At 35.8% G+C, this 18,559-nt stretch overlaps 1 protein-coding gene and 1 long non-coding RNA gene across 23 annotated transcripts in view; one reads left to right on the top strand and one right to left on the bottom strand.

The window, feature by feature from the left end:
• Positions 1-18,559, bottom strand: part of FOXN3 (forkhead box N3) — a 497,018-nt gene that overhangs the window by 207,091 nt on the left and 271,368 nt on the right. For all 22 annotated transcript variants that reach the window (XM_074289758.1, XM_074289764.1, XM_074289761.1 and 19 more), the window contains one exon: positions 16,446-16,582. In XM_074289758.1, the coding sequence (XP_074145859.1) occupies positions 16,446-16,582 (137 nt within the window). The remainder of the gene's footprint in view (positions 1-16,445; positions 16,583-18,559) is intronic.
• Positions 16,015-18,559, top strand: part of LOC141556156 (uncharacterized) — a 74,704-nt gene continuing 72,159 nt past the window's right edge. The window contains exon 1 of the long non-coding RNA XR_012486444.1: positions 16,015-16,257. This is a non-coding gene — a long non-coding RNA (uncharacterized LOC141556156). The remainder of the gene's footprint in view (positions 16,258-18,559) is intronic.

Below are 18,559 nucleotides of genomic sequence, written 5' to 3'. Positions count from 1 at the left end.
GTAAAATGCAGAGCACTTGAGTAACTGGAATGAAATATGTTTTATACATTTAAATTATCAGGGCCCATCCCAGCAGAATCAATTATTCCTTGATGTCAATTCAGCACTTTTACAAGTGTATTAACTCATTCGGTGTTAACTGGATTAACATTTGGTGAATTACTGCTCCAGTGGACTACCTAATACCCTAATTACTATACCTAAATGAGTGACCTCCCAAGGGGCCTAATTTGATCTCCTTGGATTTCTGCTACTTAATAACATGGGCTCAGTTTTTAACATTTCTAGCTGTAGAGTTATGCTGGCCTCAGTTTTTTCATCTATAAAATAGGGAGAATTGATCTCAAAGGGTTATGGTAATGAAAATGCTTAACGTACCTCAAATCACAATGTACAAATTAACTTTCATTAGTATTAAATAAATCTGAGGCAAGTCCAGCAATAATTTTATAATGGGCTACTTGACTTCACTATTTGGGGAACAGGACAGGAACCGTTTTCATTCTTGTCTGTATAATATTCTCTGAGTCTAGCACCAAAGACAGGTATATAGTAGGCACTTAATAAATGTCTCATGAATGGAAATGAAGTGAACATACTCACACAGACATAGATCAACCTTCTAAAGAAGTACACTAGCTTATAAGCTTCTGGGTAGGAGTGAAGAGCAGAAAAGAGTACAGTTCCCACATAGAAAGAGTGCTCAAAAACTACCAAATGAATAGAAATAATATCAGCTAAATAGCATTGTTTTCTATTCATCACAAAGTTTTAAATAGATTAATTATGCCTTTGTTCAGTAGGTCTATCCATCAAAGATCTAAAATTGGTGCCTAAGGTTTTCTCAGAAGGAAAAAGCCTGAATAATTTCTACTCCCATTTTACAGAAGAGGAAAGTTAAGTCTATAGAGATAGAGTCAGTCACTTGCCAGATTTGAGATAAGTTTAAGGTTAGAACCAGGTCTAAATAGAGCACCTGGGCACCCAATCTCATGATTTTTTCACCAAGCCATGTGAAAATTGTACAAGCTCAACACAAGCATTTTCTACCAACTCACAGGATCAAACATTTAGAGCTAAAAGTTTATTTGGCCCAAACTAATTTTTCATGTGAGAAAAACAGGAAACAGAGAAATTAAGTGACTTGCCCAACGACACACAGCTTATGAGGAGGCAGCAGGCAATAGTGCATAGGGCACTAGATTTGGAATCAGGAGGACCCTGATTAAAGTTCCATCTCAGATTCTTACTAGTTATGTGACCAGAAGTGATCTTGTACCTCAGCCACTTCAACTTAAAATGAGGACATGGCATGTGGTGATGGCCTCTAAAATCCCTGAAATATATGATCCAATTATCCTAGGTAAGTGGCAGAGATGGGTTCCAAAGTCAAGTTAACTGCTATTTTTTTTAAATTCATTTTTCCAAATTATCCCCTCCCTCCCTCCACTCCCTCCCCCTGATGACAGGTAATCCCATACATTTTACATGTGTTACAATATAACCTAGATACAATATATGTGTGTAAATACCATTTTCTTGTTGCACGTTAAATATTGGATTCCGAAGGTGTAAGTAACCTGGGTAGATAGACAGTAGTGCTAACAATTTACATTCACTTCCCAGTGTTCCTTCTCTGGATGTAGTTGTTTCTGTCCATCATTGATCAACTGGAAGTGAGTTGGATCTTCTTTATGTTGAAGATATCCACTTCCATCAGAATATATCCTCATACAGTATTGTTGTTGAAGTGTATAGTGATCTTCTGGTTCTGCTCATTTCACTCTAACTGCTATTTTTTAACATTGCGACTTCCCTTTTGGTTAAATGAACCCATCCCCTTAAGTGAAGCAACATTCCATGGGGCAGTTGGTTCCATAGAAGCCATGTAATTCTTGGGTAGCCAAAGTTCACTCCATAAAAGCTTTAAATAGATCTTTATAGAGATATTTGACTACAATAAAGAATCAAAATAGTAACCTGAGATCAAGGAGACGGGCCATAGTGGTGTTCTATTTACCCTTAAAGGGCTCATAGGGGACTCATGTGATGGGAAAAAGGAAAAATAAAGAAGTGGTTGCAATTTGGGGACAGTGATGCCTGTGCCTAGAGTCAAGTAATTGCAGGAGCAGCTAAGGCCAGCATCTCTGATTTGTCCTATGAGATGACTTTTAAGAGAAGAGTTCAGGGAAGGAGCTATAACAAAGTACTGTGCCACAGGGGAAGTTATCAGGATGCCCATACTCTGGACACATTAAGGAATACAGGTATATCAGAGGGATCCATTTGACAGTGTCAGGGTACACTCTCAACTCTTTCTTAACTTTCTAAAGGTTAACTTTCTAAAAGGTAATCTTCCATTAGTTTTAGTTTTAGTTGGTTAACATATGTCTTAGGCAACTGGCTCAAAATATATTATAAAAATATTACTGTAGCACTTTTTAATGATTTAATATTGCTTTAAGTTATGACTGAAAAATTATGAGAAAATAGGCAATGCTATATATATACATAGTGGACCTATGTATTGTAACCCATACTGAAAGAAGAAAATGAGCTCTGAAAAACCAAAAGATTTAGTTAAGTTCTGCTCTGTCCCTTACTAGCTATGAAACCTTAAGGCAAATTATTTTAACCTTTGTTGGCAAGGATTTCCTTGTAAAATGGAAAGAAAAACATTTTTTGTATCACAATAATCTGTAAAATAGAGAGGGAGAAAAAGAAATGGTGATAAAAAGAAAAAGAGGAGAGAACAGGAAAGATGAGAGACAGACTCAGAGAGAGAATTACAATAGTACTGAAATAAAATTAAACTCAGAGGCTGAGAGGACAGAACCTCTCAGTTACCAAAAAAGCTAGGGATTTGGCAAACTGATGAATCTTAAAGACAAAAATTAAATGTCAACACATTCCTTGTAGACTCTACCATGACTGAATTTAGGATTGATCTGATTTTCATGTTCTTGGAAAGATGACCTTCCTTCCACATAGGCATTGTAAGAAATTAAGAATAAGCATAGTGCACATATGCATGACAGCTGACAGGCTGAAATAAAAATATTTGCTGAGTTTGCATAAAAATAAGCCATTTTCACAAAGATCATCAATATCTGTAAGCCCCAAATAAGTGGAGGAGCCATTATATATTTTTAGCAGCTCATTAAATTACTCTAGAGAACCAAATAAAAACAAGGAGTGATAAATGGTAAGCTAAAATGATGAGGTTTTCCGTTTTTTAAATAAGGACAAAAATTTTGATTTTTCTCTTAAATTTTCTAAATATGCAAGCTTTGGCCAAATTCATCCTTGGAAATAACATTAGCAATGGAAAGTTTCAAGTTTTCTTTTTAGAACTGCAGATGCCAAACAATACTTCAGAAAGCAAAAAGTATATGCAAGATAAAGTACAATTAAATCATTCAAGACATCTGGTAATCTACCATTCCAGTTATTCTTTGACCAACAGAACCAGTTCAACTCACAAGCAAAACAGCTTTGTTTTCCCCTTGTTAAGAGTCTTAGAAGACACTGTTTAGAAATATCTATTATGAATACTCTCAGCTTACTTTTTTTCATAAATAGTATTTTATTTTTTCCAATTACATGTAAAAATAGTTTTCAACATTTAATTTTTATAAGATTTTTGAAACTATATCCACTCACATGAAAGAGTGTTCCAAATCACTACTGATCAGAGAAATGCAAATTAAGACCACTCTGAGATACCACTACACACCTGTCAGATTGGCTAAGATGACAGGAACAAATAATGACAAATGTTGGAGGGGATGTGGGGAAATTGGGACACTAATACATTGCTGGTGGAGTTGTGAAAGAATCCAGCCATTCTGGAGAGCAATCTGGAATTATGCCCAAAAAGTTATCAAACTGTGCATACCCTTTGACCCAGCAGCGCTACTACTGGGATTATATCCCAAAGAAATACTAAAGAGCGGAAAGAGACATATATGTGCCAAAATGTTTGTGGCAGCTCTTTTTGTTGTAGCTAGAAACTGGAAGATGAATGGATGTCCATCAGTTGGAGAATGGTTGGGTAAATTGTGGTATATGAAGGTTATGGAATATTATTGCTCAGTAAGAAATGACCAGCAGGAGGAATACAGAGAGGGTTGGAGAGACTTAAATCAACTGATGCTGAGTGAAATGAGCAGAACCAGAAGATCACTGTATACTTCAACAACAATACTGTATGAGGATGTATTCTGATGGAAGTGGAAATCTTCAACATAAAGAAGATCCAACTCACTTCCAGTTGATCAATGATGGACAGAGGTAGATACACCCAGAGAAGAAACACTGGGAGGGGAATGTAAATTGTTAGCACTAATATCTGTCTGCCCAGGTTGCATGTACCTTCGGAATCTAATGCTTATTGTGCAACAAGAAAATGGTATTTACACACATGTATTGTACTTAGACTATATTGTAACACATGTAAAATGTATGGTATTGCCTGTCGTCGGGGGGAGGGAATAAGGGAGGGGGGGTAATTTGGAAAAATGAATACAAGGGATAATATTATAAAATATATATATATATATAATAAAAAAAATTAAAAAAAAATTTTTATAAGATTTTGAGTTCCATTTTTTTCTATCCTTTCTTCTCTTCTCTCCTTCCCAAGACAGCAAGCAGTCTGTCATAGATTATACATGTGCAATCGTGTTAAACATTAGTCATGCTGTGAAAAAAAAAAAAAAAAGAATCACAACAGAGACAGCTAGATGTTACAGTAGATAGAGCATAGGCCCTGCAATCAGGAGGATCTGAGTTCAAATCCAGCTTTAGACATAACATTTCCTAGCTGTATGACCCTGGGCAAGTCACTTAACTCCAATTGCGGAGGAGAAAGAAGAAAGAAGCAGCTTTGATCTGCATTCAGATTCCAGAAGTCTCTTTCTAGATTTGGATAACAGAAAAAAAGAAGAAGGGAAAAAAGCTTTAATTTTCTATCATGAATCATTTGGAATTGCTGTAGATTGTTATATTGCTGAGAAGAGCTAAATCTATCATAGTTGATCATCACAAAATTTTGCTGTTCTTATGTACAATGTTTTCTTGGTTCTGCTCACTTAACTCAGCATCAGTTTATGTAAGTCTTTCTAAGTTTTTCTGAAATCCACCTGCTCATCATTTTTTATAATACAATAATATTCCATTACATTCTTATACCACAACTTATTTAACCATTCCCCAAATAATGGGCATTCCCTCAATTTCCAGTTCTTTGGTGCCACAAAAAGAAATGCTACAAACATTTTTGCATATGTGGGTCCTTTCCCCACTTTTATAACCTCTTTGGGATACACAACCAGGTAGTGGCCCTACTGGATTAAAGGCACAGTTCCAAATTACCAGCTCACATTTCAACAAGACAAGCACCACTATCCCCATTTTTACAGATGAGTAACCTGAGATTCATAAGAATTATGGTACGGAAGAATGTTTTCCTCACCACAACTCCACTGGGTAGGTAGTATAAATATTACCATGACTGTACAGGGCTGGGACTCAAAACCAGGTCCTCTGAATCTAAACCCTATGTTCTTTCCATACTATTTGCATCTAAATTAACTTATACTTTTAAAGCTAAAGGGGTTATAAGGAATCCTTTTACAGATGTGGAAACTGATACCTGGAAAGGGGAAGTAACTTGTCTATAGTCACACAACTAATTCAAAGCAGAGTTGGCAAGAAAGTCCTACTCTCTATATCTATCTATCTATCTATCTATCTATCTATCTATCTATCTATCTTATATTTAGTTCAGTGATTTCCAGTCATGTCCAATCCTTCCAGTATCCTATATGGATTTTTATTTGATGGAGGATTTTTTTTTTTTTTTTGGTTTGTTTGTTGTTTTTTGGCAAAGATACTAAAGTGATTTGCCATTTTCTTTTGTAAATCATTTTGTTGAGAAGGAAAATGAGGACAAATGGGATTAAGTGACTTGCTCAGGCTCACACAGTTAGTGTCTGAGGTCAGTTTTGAATTTAGGAAGCTCAGTCTGTCTCAGTCTCAGGCCCATATCCATTGCACCATGTAGTTGCCACCCCTCCCCCAAAGCCCTACTATATATTTCCTCTAAGGTCCACTGTAAAGTGATGGAACGGATCTTTAATCTTTCAATTAAACAAATGTTTACTGATATTTTTTGTTAACAGGGAGGTGATGTTAATCATATAACAATTATATACTTATTCTTTGAAAATTGGTATTCCGAGTTCACAAGACTTTCCTTCAGGCTACCATTCCCCTATTCCAACTTTCCTATACTCTAAGATAAAACAGAAAATCCTCTATGTGGCTCTCAAAATGTGGCTGCTAGTTATCTTTCCAGAACACATTATGATTCTTTCCACTTTCTATAGACCAGCCAAACAGGACTTCTCTGTTCCTTCACATGGGAGACTTCTTTTCCCATCTCCTTCTTCACAGAAATCAAGATTCAGCTCAAGCACCAGCCATCTTCCAAACACACCTTCTTTGTTAGCATCCTCTCTTCTTAACAATCTTGTATTTGGCTTGTCTGTTCAGTATATACTTATAACATGTTCTGAAGATCAACTAGCAAGGTAAACTACCACATCCTCAAGTCCTTTCTCAAGCTCAACTGCCAAGCATTCCAAGTCTATTGCAAAGGCACGACTTCAATCGGCTGGCCCCATTGTTCAAATCCCAAAGGTACATTTACCTAAAAAACTCACACAAGGCAAGCACTCACACAGAGGTCAGAAGAAGAGATAGAAGGGCCCTCTCAAGGTCTCTTTTCAGAACTTGGAAATTGATTGTGAGACATGGAAGAACTGACGCATGGCGTGTCTGCATCAAGGAAGGTGTTGTGCTCTATGAGCTCAAAACAAGAGATGCACAAATTTAGGGACATCTCCAGTCCAAATGTGGACTATCTGCCCCTGACTTGTGGTAAAGCATTCCGAGCTCACATCAGTCTGATCTGCCACAATTGGACACACTGAATGTGATACCTACATAGAAATGTCATTTTGGTCCTCTTCAAATATGAAGAACAACAATAATATGTATCGGTTGTCTCCCTCAATAAAATGTAGTTAAATTAGCATAAGAACAGCTTTATGCTTATTTCTGCACCCCTAATGCTAAGCTCAGAGTCTGGCATATTGTATGCATTTAAGAAATGCTTATTAATGATCTCAAAGGATAGAAGCTACCATACCCCAACCATACTGGGAAAAGAGATTAGTGTACTATATTTAGCACGGTGCATACATGGCACATAGTAGTTGTTTAATAAATAATGTGAATGTTTTTTCATAAAGACAATTTTGTAGGCAGAATCTATCAGCTACATCATTTCCACCTATATCATACATAAATATCATGGTAGCATAGAAACATTAAGTTTTATGCATGTCCTTTTCTAAAATTTTCACATTTCTCTATAGATGTTCATCTATGGACATTTCATTGTACAGACGACAGCAAGGGGGTTGGGGTGGGAGGAGAGAGAAAATAAGAGAGAATGAGAATACCCTCTGGCAAAATGACAAGTACCATTCCCCACAAATTCTTAACCTTAGAACAGAATACACAATCAATCAATAAGAATTTATTAAGTGTCTATTGGGTGCCAAGTGTTGTACAAAAGATGAAAATATATTCTTCATAAACTTTCCCTTTGTACGCTTATACTATTTCCATTACCATCAAAACTAGAACTCCAAAAGAGAAGCCTCACTACTGTTATTTGCAAGTTACTTCAGTCAACAGATTTTCAGGCAAACATGGTAGCAGTAAGTAAATTCATTTGCTAGGGATCCACCGAGTGGAAAGCACCAAAACAGGCATTAACTTGAGCAAAATCTCAGACTTGTAAAGGATTTCAGTGGTCATCCCACTATCTGAAACACAAATCCTCTCTACATTGTCCCTGTGGAATTGTCCTAGCTTCTGAGGCTTGTAGATGATCAGCAATGAGGCACCACTAACTCTGGAGGCAGCCTATTATTTTCTTAAAGGACAGTTAGAATTGTTGGTAAGTTAGTCTTAAGATTGAGTCAAAATTTATTTTCCTATATTTTCTATTCACTGGTCCCTGTTCTTTCTTCTGGGACCATGCCTAATAGGTCTAATATTCTTCCTTTTTATTCTACTGAAAGGACAATTGGTTGTATAACAGATAAGAGTACAGAGCCTAGAGTTAGGAAAACTGAGCTTCCTAAACTCAAATCTGGCCTCAGACACTTACTAGCAGTGTGACTCTAGGCAAGTCACTTAACTCTGTTTGCCTCAGTTTTGGCATCTGAAAAATGAGTATCTTTGCCAAAAAATCCCAAATGGGATCAGAAAGAGTTGGATATGACTGAACAACAAGTTATCTTACTGAGAATGGGACAAAAGGATGAAAAGTGAACTAACTATATCACAATTCTGCTGAATCTGCACAATTCCGTAACAAAACATAAAAGCACAACAGCATTCAAATTAGAATCACAGACTTTTAAAGAGAACTTGAAAAGTATCTGCTTCAGTATCACTCCCCCTCCCATATGTCAATCTATCTTTTCTACAAATATTGCTAATTGGAATCATACAGACTTTGCTAAAATACTTCTAATAATAAGGATGTTACTAATTTTCCTTTAAAAGAAAATTTCAGCAGTACTTTTTATTTTTATAACACCTACATTTTTCAAAGGAAATACATAAGAAACAATTTAGCACAACAAGCCCACATGGTAAAAATCAGACAATACTTTCAACATTGTATACCAGTTTTCCCTAACATCGCAAAGAAATTGAGAAAGAAGTCTTGTCTTGCAGAATTTAGTTTTCACTGTATTTGTTATTGATGCTCTTTCATCAGTACCTGATACTCAGGTAATAAATGGCAGAGATGGGATTTAAACCCTAGTCCTGACTCCAAACCCAGCACTCTTGTCACTGTGCCATGAAGCCCCAAGCCCAAGTGAAACAAGTCAATGTGTTCCTTCAGTTAATAGATTACAACAGCAGCTGCATGTAAAAAAGGGCTTCGTATATCCAAATCTTTTCTTAGTCCTGGGGATCCTACAGAAAACACTTTAAATAGAGCCTGCTCCAGAATATTGAGCTATATGGGGAATCAGGAAATGATTATTTCTAAAAATATTAAAGAGTCTCGACAGGGGGGGAAAAAAAGAACATCAATCCTCTCTCATAAACAGGTTTCCTTTTTTCATACCACAACTACTGTTCGTGCGTACCATAGACCCAACATGATACCACTTTATTACTAAGGGTTCAGTCTGAGAACAATGGACTGTGCATCATGAAATAACCCTTCTATCTTCAAGTCTTTATACTTACAGTCCCCAATCCCCTTAGTCTACTAATTTAATCTTCTTCTACAACTACTATGAACTACTACTACCACTCACCACCATCACTACTACTATTACTTGTCTGCTAATACCATATCACTACAACACTTGCCATTACATTACTACCAACATCACTACACCACTACTAGCACTAGCACCACAATTACTACTCTATGTTTCAACCCCCAGTCTCCCTCGTCTACTAATTTATTCTACCACTATTACCACCACCATAGCTATTACCACTATAGCACTACCATATCACTATAAACACTACTATCTATTATCACTATATTACCACCACTACCAGTACTACCACTCCCACCATCATTACTATTCTTACTAATAAAAACAACCTGCATTTGTAAAGCATTTTAAGGTTTCAAAGCACTATGCAAATGTCTCATTTGATCTAAAGGACAACTCTGTAAGATAGTTTCCTCTTCTATAAAATAGAGATAATAATAGTACCTAAGGCAAACAGAGATTAACTGACTTGCCCAGGATTACCACAGTTAATAAGTGTCTGGGGCAAGATTTGAACTCAGCTCTTCCCAACTCCAAATCAACAGTTGCTTACCTAGCTGACTTTAAAGATCAACATTCCATAATATTAAATCCATTCATTTCACTAGAAACGCACATGATCCTCTTTTGAAATGATGGCGTCTCCATGATAAAACACTGTGGTTCCATCTAGCCTTACTTATTTTATACCTACAAAAAAATCAAAGAGGTGTGTTTATGATTTGTTTACAGACTTTTAGTATTCTGAATGCTCAGATCAAAGAGTAAACCCCATCTCTTGTCCTCTAAGGTCAGTTTTTGTTCCCTAAGCTAGTCAAACAAGGTCTTTTAAGTCAGCCAAAAAGATGGGGTATTGTTGTATCACTGAAGAAGCACTAAATTTGGAACCAGAAGACTAAATTTGTAGTCTGGTTTTGCTGCTCATGAACCAGAGTGACCTTGGTCTCTTCATCTCTACTGGGTCTCAGTTTCTTCATCTGTAAAATATGGGAATTGAATTAATGAATCTTTAATGTTATGCAGCTCCTCAAGCTAGGAGAGGGTCTGGGCAGAAAAGGAGCTCACATGTCACTACCAACGGCACCTTTTCTATAGCAACCTTCAAACTTTGAGCAAGACTTTCTCAAAGTATGGTCTGAGGACCCCTATAGGTGCCTAAAACCCTTTTAAGGGGTCAAAACTAATTTCATATGAATATTAATTACTTGTCTATTAAAATGGTCTTCCCAGGGACAGCTAGGTGGCATTGTGGATAGAGCACCAGCCTTGAAGTCAGAAGGACTTGAATTCAAATCTGGTCTCAGGCACTTAACACTTCCTAGATGTGTGACCCTGGGCAAGTCAATTGCCTCAGCAAAAAAATAAATAAATAATAATAATAATAAAATAAAATGGTCTTCCCTTTTCTAACTGTGGAACTGTGTAAGCCCAGACTTTCTTCAAATACGTCATAGTGTAACAGACAATGCAGAAGCAGATAAGATTAGCCAGCTGTTTTCTATTAAAAACAGACATTAAAGAGATTTATAAAATTTAAAAACTTGTTTAAAATGCCAATCTTTTCTGTTTTGGAAATATCTCTTTATTAAAATGTTAGTTATATTAACATAATAGATTTATTATTATTTTAAATGAATTAATAAATATCCCTAATTTGTTTTATCTTTGCCAAGAAAATCCCAAAAGAGTCATAAAGAGTTGAACACAACTGAAAAGAAAGAATAACAAAAATGATCCATTTTAATTTCTAATACAGTAAATATCAAAAGTTCTTTGTAGTAATCAATGATTTTTAAGAGTGTGAAGGAATTCTGAGATCAAAAATCTGAGAACTGCTAATCAAGATCACTGAGAGATTGAGTGGTTTGACTGAGTTTCACACAGATGGGATTCATCAGGGCCAGTGAGATTACATATCTGTCTTTCTGCTCCCAGGACTATTTCTCTATATACTATTACTGTAACTTAAGAGTCATAAACAACAATGTATGAAAATACTTTACTGCTAGAAAACACTTCTCATTTAATCCCTACTTCTAACACCCATATAAGATAGGCAAGACAACTATTATTTAATGAACATTTTACAAAGGAGAAAACTGAGGCTGAATAACATAGGAAAATAATAGAGCTGTGAGTTAAACCAGACTTTCTGACTACCAAATCTTTCAAGTGTTTTTCCATCATATAACACTGAACCATAACATGAAATTAAATTGAGGATATTGCTAGGAATTTGATGATAAAGAATGTACCTTGAAATAGCATAAAACTGGCAAACCCACTCTGTGAAATTCATTTGGAGGCCTCGGGTCAGAACACATTCCACTCTCTACTTTCATCCCTTCCCAAACAACAGGTCACAGAAGGCTGCAAACATGATATTCCTTCCAGATGTAAATGGTGATGAAGGAGTCCAAACATAAACTTTAGAACAATTTCATCAGCATCCTAAAACTCAATGCTGAAACTTCTCTAGCCATCTGGATTTACTCAGTTCATTATCACAGTGTATTAGCTAAGGTAAAACACACACACACACACACACACACACACACACACACACACACACACACACAAAATCAACTTTAATCTTAGGGAAAGTTACAAACTAGTCCAATGATGTAATTTAAATAGGAAATCAAAGGCCATGATGAAAATATAGCTTTAAAGACATCTAAATAATGGGTTTAAATGTTTGGAGATGGAAAGAAACAATTACTGACCAAAATAATAGAAATAATATCTTTGCAAGGAGGGAGATCTTTTGTCTCTGGATAGATCAAATATACTACAGAATACTATTCATTTTTGCAGGTCTTTTCCAGATTGAGATTTTATAACTCCATAGCCCCAGTCTCTCTTTGGCAAAGTTTCATGCACCTTTAAGCAACACCTTTAAGCAACTTGACTGAGTTTAACCTGCCAGAGTTGGAAGATCAGGTCATTGGGAGCCAGCAACATGATCTTCAGCATTATTTTTTACAAAATAAATAAATAAGGGTAATCTCAAGACTAATGGTTTTGAAATTAAACCAAGATGCAACTGATAACCTTTCCCCTACCCTCTCTCAAATTCATTTTTAACAGTAATTAGAAAGTAACTGAGTCAGTCCCATCGAAGTAATCATTTTCTCAAAATGTATTTTACAACTACAGAGACAGATATTAAGACAAGACAAGCACTGGCAACAAGATATAGTAATTTTGCTTTCAATTAACCAATAATTATTTTGGTGTGTAAGATTTTTAAAAAATCTGTCTGCTTGAGTTTCTAAGAATAATTATTCACATTTAACAGCAAAATGCCTAATTTGAGAAAAGACTTTATGTCACTTAGCATCACATTTTCATTTTTAAAAATTAGCACATGTGCTATAAAAATGAGGAAGCACAGAAGAATCCTATTATGTTCCCTAGAAAGTATATGAAGAAAACAGAATAATAAGACTGTGGTCATATTTTGGCAGCACCTTCTGAGCTAAAAATTCAACAAACTTTTATTAAGCACGTATAAAACATAAATGGAATAGTCCCTGCCCTCAAGCAACTTTCAATTAAGAGGGGAAGAGGTAACACAACATGTGTTCAAATAAGGTGTTCTTAATTTAACCTGGGGTCTATGAACTTATTTTTAATATTCTGATAACTCTTAGTCAATGCAATTGTTTTCCTGGTGATCTTAAGTATTTTATTTTATGCATTTAAAAACACCATTGTGAGAAGGGGTAAAGAGACCTCAAAGAGGTAGAAGATGATGGTCCAGACCTGATTCTAGGGAAGTTTTTTCATAGTGTTTCTCCTTCTACCCTAGAACTACATACAGAGCAAACTGCCAGATGCAACTACAAGACAACACAACTTGGAGTATCCTGCATCATCTTCTTCACGATCCTCCTGTACTTACCATCTTCAAGCAACTCAAAGCACTTTTCTGGATTTTTACAACAGTTGCCATAAGAGAGATGATACGAATTAAATTAGTTAACAAAATCATGCTGGGCTTTCCCCAAGTGACTATTGTCTGATAGGGTCTTTTTCATTCCTACTTAATGAATAACCCACTTGATACCCATACGCAATCCACCAGGACACTATTCAGTGGCTTAGAAGTGACTTCTAAACTTTACAATGAAGCATATAAAACTTTAAGCCACTGTTTTTATGATCTTTGTCAAATCCTCTATTTTCTGTGTGCCAAAATGTACAGGAGCTAAAATACTGAACTGAAGGAAGAGAAAAAGAGGATTCCTGATTTTCAAAGCTGAGATGAAAGGAACAGAGACCATTTTCTACCTCAGTAACAATAGGGAATTAAAGAAATAGGCCTGGCCTCTGATGATCCACAGAAGTGTAGGTGATGGTTGAATGGAGGTGGACAGTGGCAGTAATGGGGCTGGTAGATAGTAGATGGTGATGTTGATAGATATGATGTTGATGGAGGACAAGGATTGGACCTATGATTTCAATGACATGGGGAAAAGATGAAAAAAAAACACAACTATCAATGCAGCTTAACACTTTCTTTGCAATTTATAGACTTTCTTAGGCAAGATCTGAACCAGTGTCTTACTGGCTCTTGGTCAACTCCAATCCATTACACCATGGCTAATTAATAATAATAATGATAAAAATTATTATTACCAACATTAAAAAATGTTTTAAGGTTTGCAAAGCTAACTATATAATAGCTTTAGCAATGGAAGGGAGTTTAGAAGTCAATTAATCCAAACACCTCCATTTAATGTATCAGAAAACTGAAGATCAAAAAGGTTAAAACTTGCTCAAGGTCACATAGAGAGAAGGTGCCAAAAGGCAGCACTGGAACCAAGGTTCTCAGACACAAAATGTACTGTATTTTCACCAATAATGTAACAATAGCTTATAAAATGCTTAATGGATTATATACAAAGGGCTTCCTTCAAAACTCTGGGAAGTAAGATAGGTACTATCACCTCCATTTTAGAGAACACTAAGCTAAACAAGAGAGAGGGTAATATCAGCTACCAGATTATATGGCTAGTAACTCCCAAAGATGGGACTCAAATAGGCCTTTTGATTCTGATTCTACTGCTTTCTTCTATTACATGATCCTTCATAGACATATTCTCAGGATTTCATATCTAGAAGCTTCTTCTTGTTGCTATTTTTTTTTTAAAGATGGAATAGGGTAGAAGAAAAAGATAAGCATCCCCTCAACTAGCCCAGGTGAGAAATAACTCAGAAGTTACCTTTCATAATTCATTTTTTATTACACAAACTTTCCTTTACCCATGTATTTATGCTCATATTATGCCCAGTATAACAATGGCTCCCTAAAAAAAATTTAGCCCATTATGTGCTATTTCCAGAGTTTACAAGTACATTAATGATCAAATAAAGCCATTAGGCTTATACCAGCTTAGAGAGAGACTCATCTAAATATCTTCTCTGCTCTTGCAATCCCAGAGCTGCACCATAATCTTTCAATTTATTGAATAATTACCGAGTTCCCCTTGGGGCCGCTGTTGGCAACAGAATCCTGGGCTAAATGGACCATGGCTCTAACCCTGTGTGGCAATTCTTATGTTCCTAATAACTTTCTAGGAGCAGACAGAATGGTAACCGCCTCTCAGGGGTAAACTGGGGAGAGAAAGTGGGGGGTTGGGGAGGAACACCTAGAGAGTGGTAAGCAGAGCAAAGATATATGCTGACAGCCCAGAATCGACCAAAAGATTCCAATAACCTTAACTTGTCATTTCCTATAAGGTGTGCTTCTGCTGATTTTTATGAAAACAGACAAAAGCAGGTACAACATTTTTTTTTACCCTTCAAGCCAACTGTAGTTGCTATGTAGGGTTATTTGTTACCAAGGCAACAGCGTATATCTGAGTACTAATGGCCTGTCCTTTTGCCAGGCAACAAACAGTCTTGTGATGCAACTGCACCTGTCTCAGCTATGTGTTGCTATGGAGACGCTCTAGTTACTATGGTTACCATCACGCTAATCGTCTAGCAAGGGCAGACGTACAGCAGTCTTCCCCGAAAGCCCAGCTGTTCTTCCCAGTCTCTTGCTAAAGATTGATTGTCTAGGCATGTGATGGAATGCTTCTCAACTGAGATGCCCAAGAACTTCATTAATGTTATTTGAAAAGCTCACTTTATGCTTCCTTTTTGCTAAATATTAGACTTGTGAAAGAATTTGGTAAACACATTATTTAAAAAAAAAATCAACTACTGAAAGTGATTTATTAATCTACACAGTTCATGACTGACATAAAGTAGCCATCAAAAGACCATTTCTCTTAATTGTAACATAGCTTTGGTACAAACATTTTAGTAGGCGCAGGAGACAAAAAGGCATTTCAAACCCTAACACCATTTTTTACAATGAAGTATTTTTTAATTGTCTTGTTTTTCAAAACTGTTAATTCAGTTCTTTAAAAAGACAAAGTACTTCCACTTCCCTCAAATTATATCTTTTTAAAATATTATTTCCTTGATCGAATAGTCCTATAACAAATAGATATGTGAGAAAGAAAATAATAGCATTCATTGTTCTCTGCCATTCACCTTGAAGAGACAAACACACACAATGAGTAACCACAACAAAATTATCTCTCAAGACTACGGTTAACATGGAGACTGGATTTAAAGACAATAGCGTGAAGTCTTGCAGTTCATAATTGAGAAAACTACAGCCAGGACAAATTAAGCTGAATTCACCTTCTTCTCTCAATCCTGTTCTTTCAACTTAACAAAATCTGACAAACCAATCTTGTAAGGTATTTCGTTTCAAGTAACTTTTACTATGTGGAAAGATTTGCTTCACCAATTATGCAGCTGCTATTTGGATAAACCTGCCTCCACCCCAGAAGAGATGGAAGGGGTAAGATTTATTCAATAAGGCAACAGTAGATATGACCAATAACTGAACTTTTATTAGCTGTTTTGCTTACCTGTAATTATACTTTTTAAAGATCCATAGTATTTTGACAGTTGTAGTTTTTAAGTAGAAAAGCAAAAGCAAAAAACAATAGCAAGTTATAAGATTAAAAAAAGCTTTATTTTTCTTACCTTTGATATGCCTGAGGAGATGTGGGAGGTGTATTAAACACATGTGAATATGGGTGATAGGGTGTCTTTTTCAAGGCCTGTATGAGATTTTGTCTATATTCTGGATCTATACACCACAAGGACCCTTTTCCAATACTCTGCAAAGAGAATTGAAAGCAAAGGTAAATTGGCTGAAGTATGTGTAGTTAGAACAGCATTTATTTTTAAAAGCACCAGCTTTTTATTTGTTGACTATTTGACAGCATTACTCCAATAGAATTTAGTTCAATCTTGTTATTTAAAATTGACTGTGGAAAATGAATAGCTATTGTTGCCACATTATATTGTTAGAACAGAATTATTGTAATCTTCATACCTCACCCATCAAAAGAAAATACCAAGGGGCTTTGCTATATTTCACTGTCAACTTTGAAGACCAATACATCCTCTTTGAAAGTAAGTTAAATGTGATGTATTTCCACAGAAGGAAAAGAAAACAGGAAAAAGAAATAGGCTAGAACATCTTAGCAAACTGCTTTCCTCCTTTTAAAATGAAAGGATTTAGCCCTTTGGCCACATGACATCAGTACCATTTTGCTGCAAAAGAAAATTAATCAGTTTGTCTTCTTCAGTTTGTTCATAAGAGAACAAAAGTTTCAGCTTAGAGTGCAATTCTGATTCCTTAACCAACAGTGCCTGGAAATACCCTTCCCTAACAAATATAAGAACGTAGGCAGGCAGTCTGAGCCTAACCAAAATTCAATATTTATTCTTCAGTACACAGCAACGTTCCCTTAAGAATTGTATCTTCAGAGGCCAATCTAAAAATGTAGATTTTTTTTCAACTGTTCTATCAGAGCTCAGTGATTTGCTTTCAAGTCCAACATGAATTACTTACTGAGAAATTTGTGTGAACAATTTGAAAAAGGATTTTTTTTTCCTCCTAAAGTTCTTAGACACACAGGAAACCTGGCAGCAGCTCGGTAGAGTGGTCAATGCATTAACTGCAATGCTTCCAAGTGACCCAAAGTACCCAAGACATTCAGATAAGGTCATTTGTAAATATTTACTGATTTAGCAAGAGAAAAAAAAAAAAAAAAGCTAAATTACATAACCTTTGCTCTTCCTCAAGTACTTTAAGCCAGGGAATTCACTCCATTAAAAAAACAAAAACAAAAACTATTGTAATAAGATTAACATTTGTCTTAGAACACTTGTAATGAAAACAAAAACTATTTTTAAAAATTGGGTTGGGAAGAAAATATGCCCAAGAAAGACTCAATGTACCAATTTTTTTTCCTAATAAATCTCTAACTTTATTATTTCAAACCTTAAAAATCTGTGCTGCTCCCATAATTTTCACAGTATATATAACTTAGAAATAAAGCATATAAAAATTGTCTTTCAATGAATAGCATGAACTAAGAGTGGGATTAAATTTTTCTGGGTGAACCTTTTCGATTAAATACAGAATGTCCCCAAAGTTTTAGTGCAGTATTAGTTATAGTTTAATATTTAAGCTGAGACTTTAATGACACTGTATAGAGGATGATCAAACAATACAAGGTAAGGGAAAGAAAAATGGGCTTGGGTAACAGAGGATCTGAGCTGGAGGCTCACTTACCTACTTACCCCATGACCTAGGAAAACTTTTGAGTCCCAGGTTTCCTATCTCTAAAATAAGAATAATAATGACGATAATGATGGAAGTGAAAATTTATGAAGCGCTTCAAGGTTTACAAAGAGTTTTACAAATATTATCTAATTAGATCCTTACAACAATCATGGGGAGTAGGAGAGGGGAAGGAGGCACAGTTAAGTGCCATTATTATCATCCCCACTTTATAGCTTTGGAAAATGAGGCAGATTTTGAGTGACCTGCCCAGATAATAAGTGTCCAGCACTAGAACTGAACTTATCCCTCCCAAACCCCATGCTCATATCACTTAATTGCCTCCATAACAATGATTAACTACTTCACATAGTGGTAAAAATAAATAAATAAAAAGTTGTAGCACTATGGAAATGCAATTTGTCACAACTCCACCATCATTATCATCAGAATCCCCAGGACTATTTAACTCTTTCAGTAATGCCTCAGAGGGACCATCAAGCTTACTAGAGACATGTTTGTT

This window comes from Sminthopsis crassicaudata, chromosome 2 (assembly GCF_048593235.1).
Source record: "Sminthopsis crassicaudata isolate SCR6 chromosome 2, ASM4859323v1, whole genome shotgun sequence".
NCBI lineage: Eukaryota > Metazoa > Chordata > Mammalia > Dasyuromorphia > Dasyuridae > Sminthopsis > Sminthopsis crassicaudata.
Note: the sequence above shows the minus strand (reverse complement) of the source record. Positions and strands in the feature narration are given on the sequence as shown.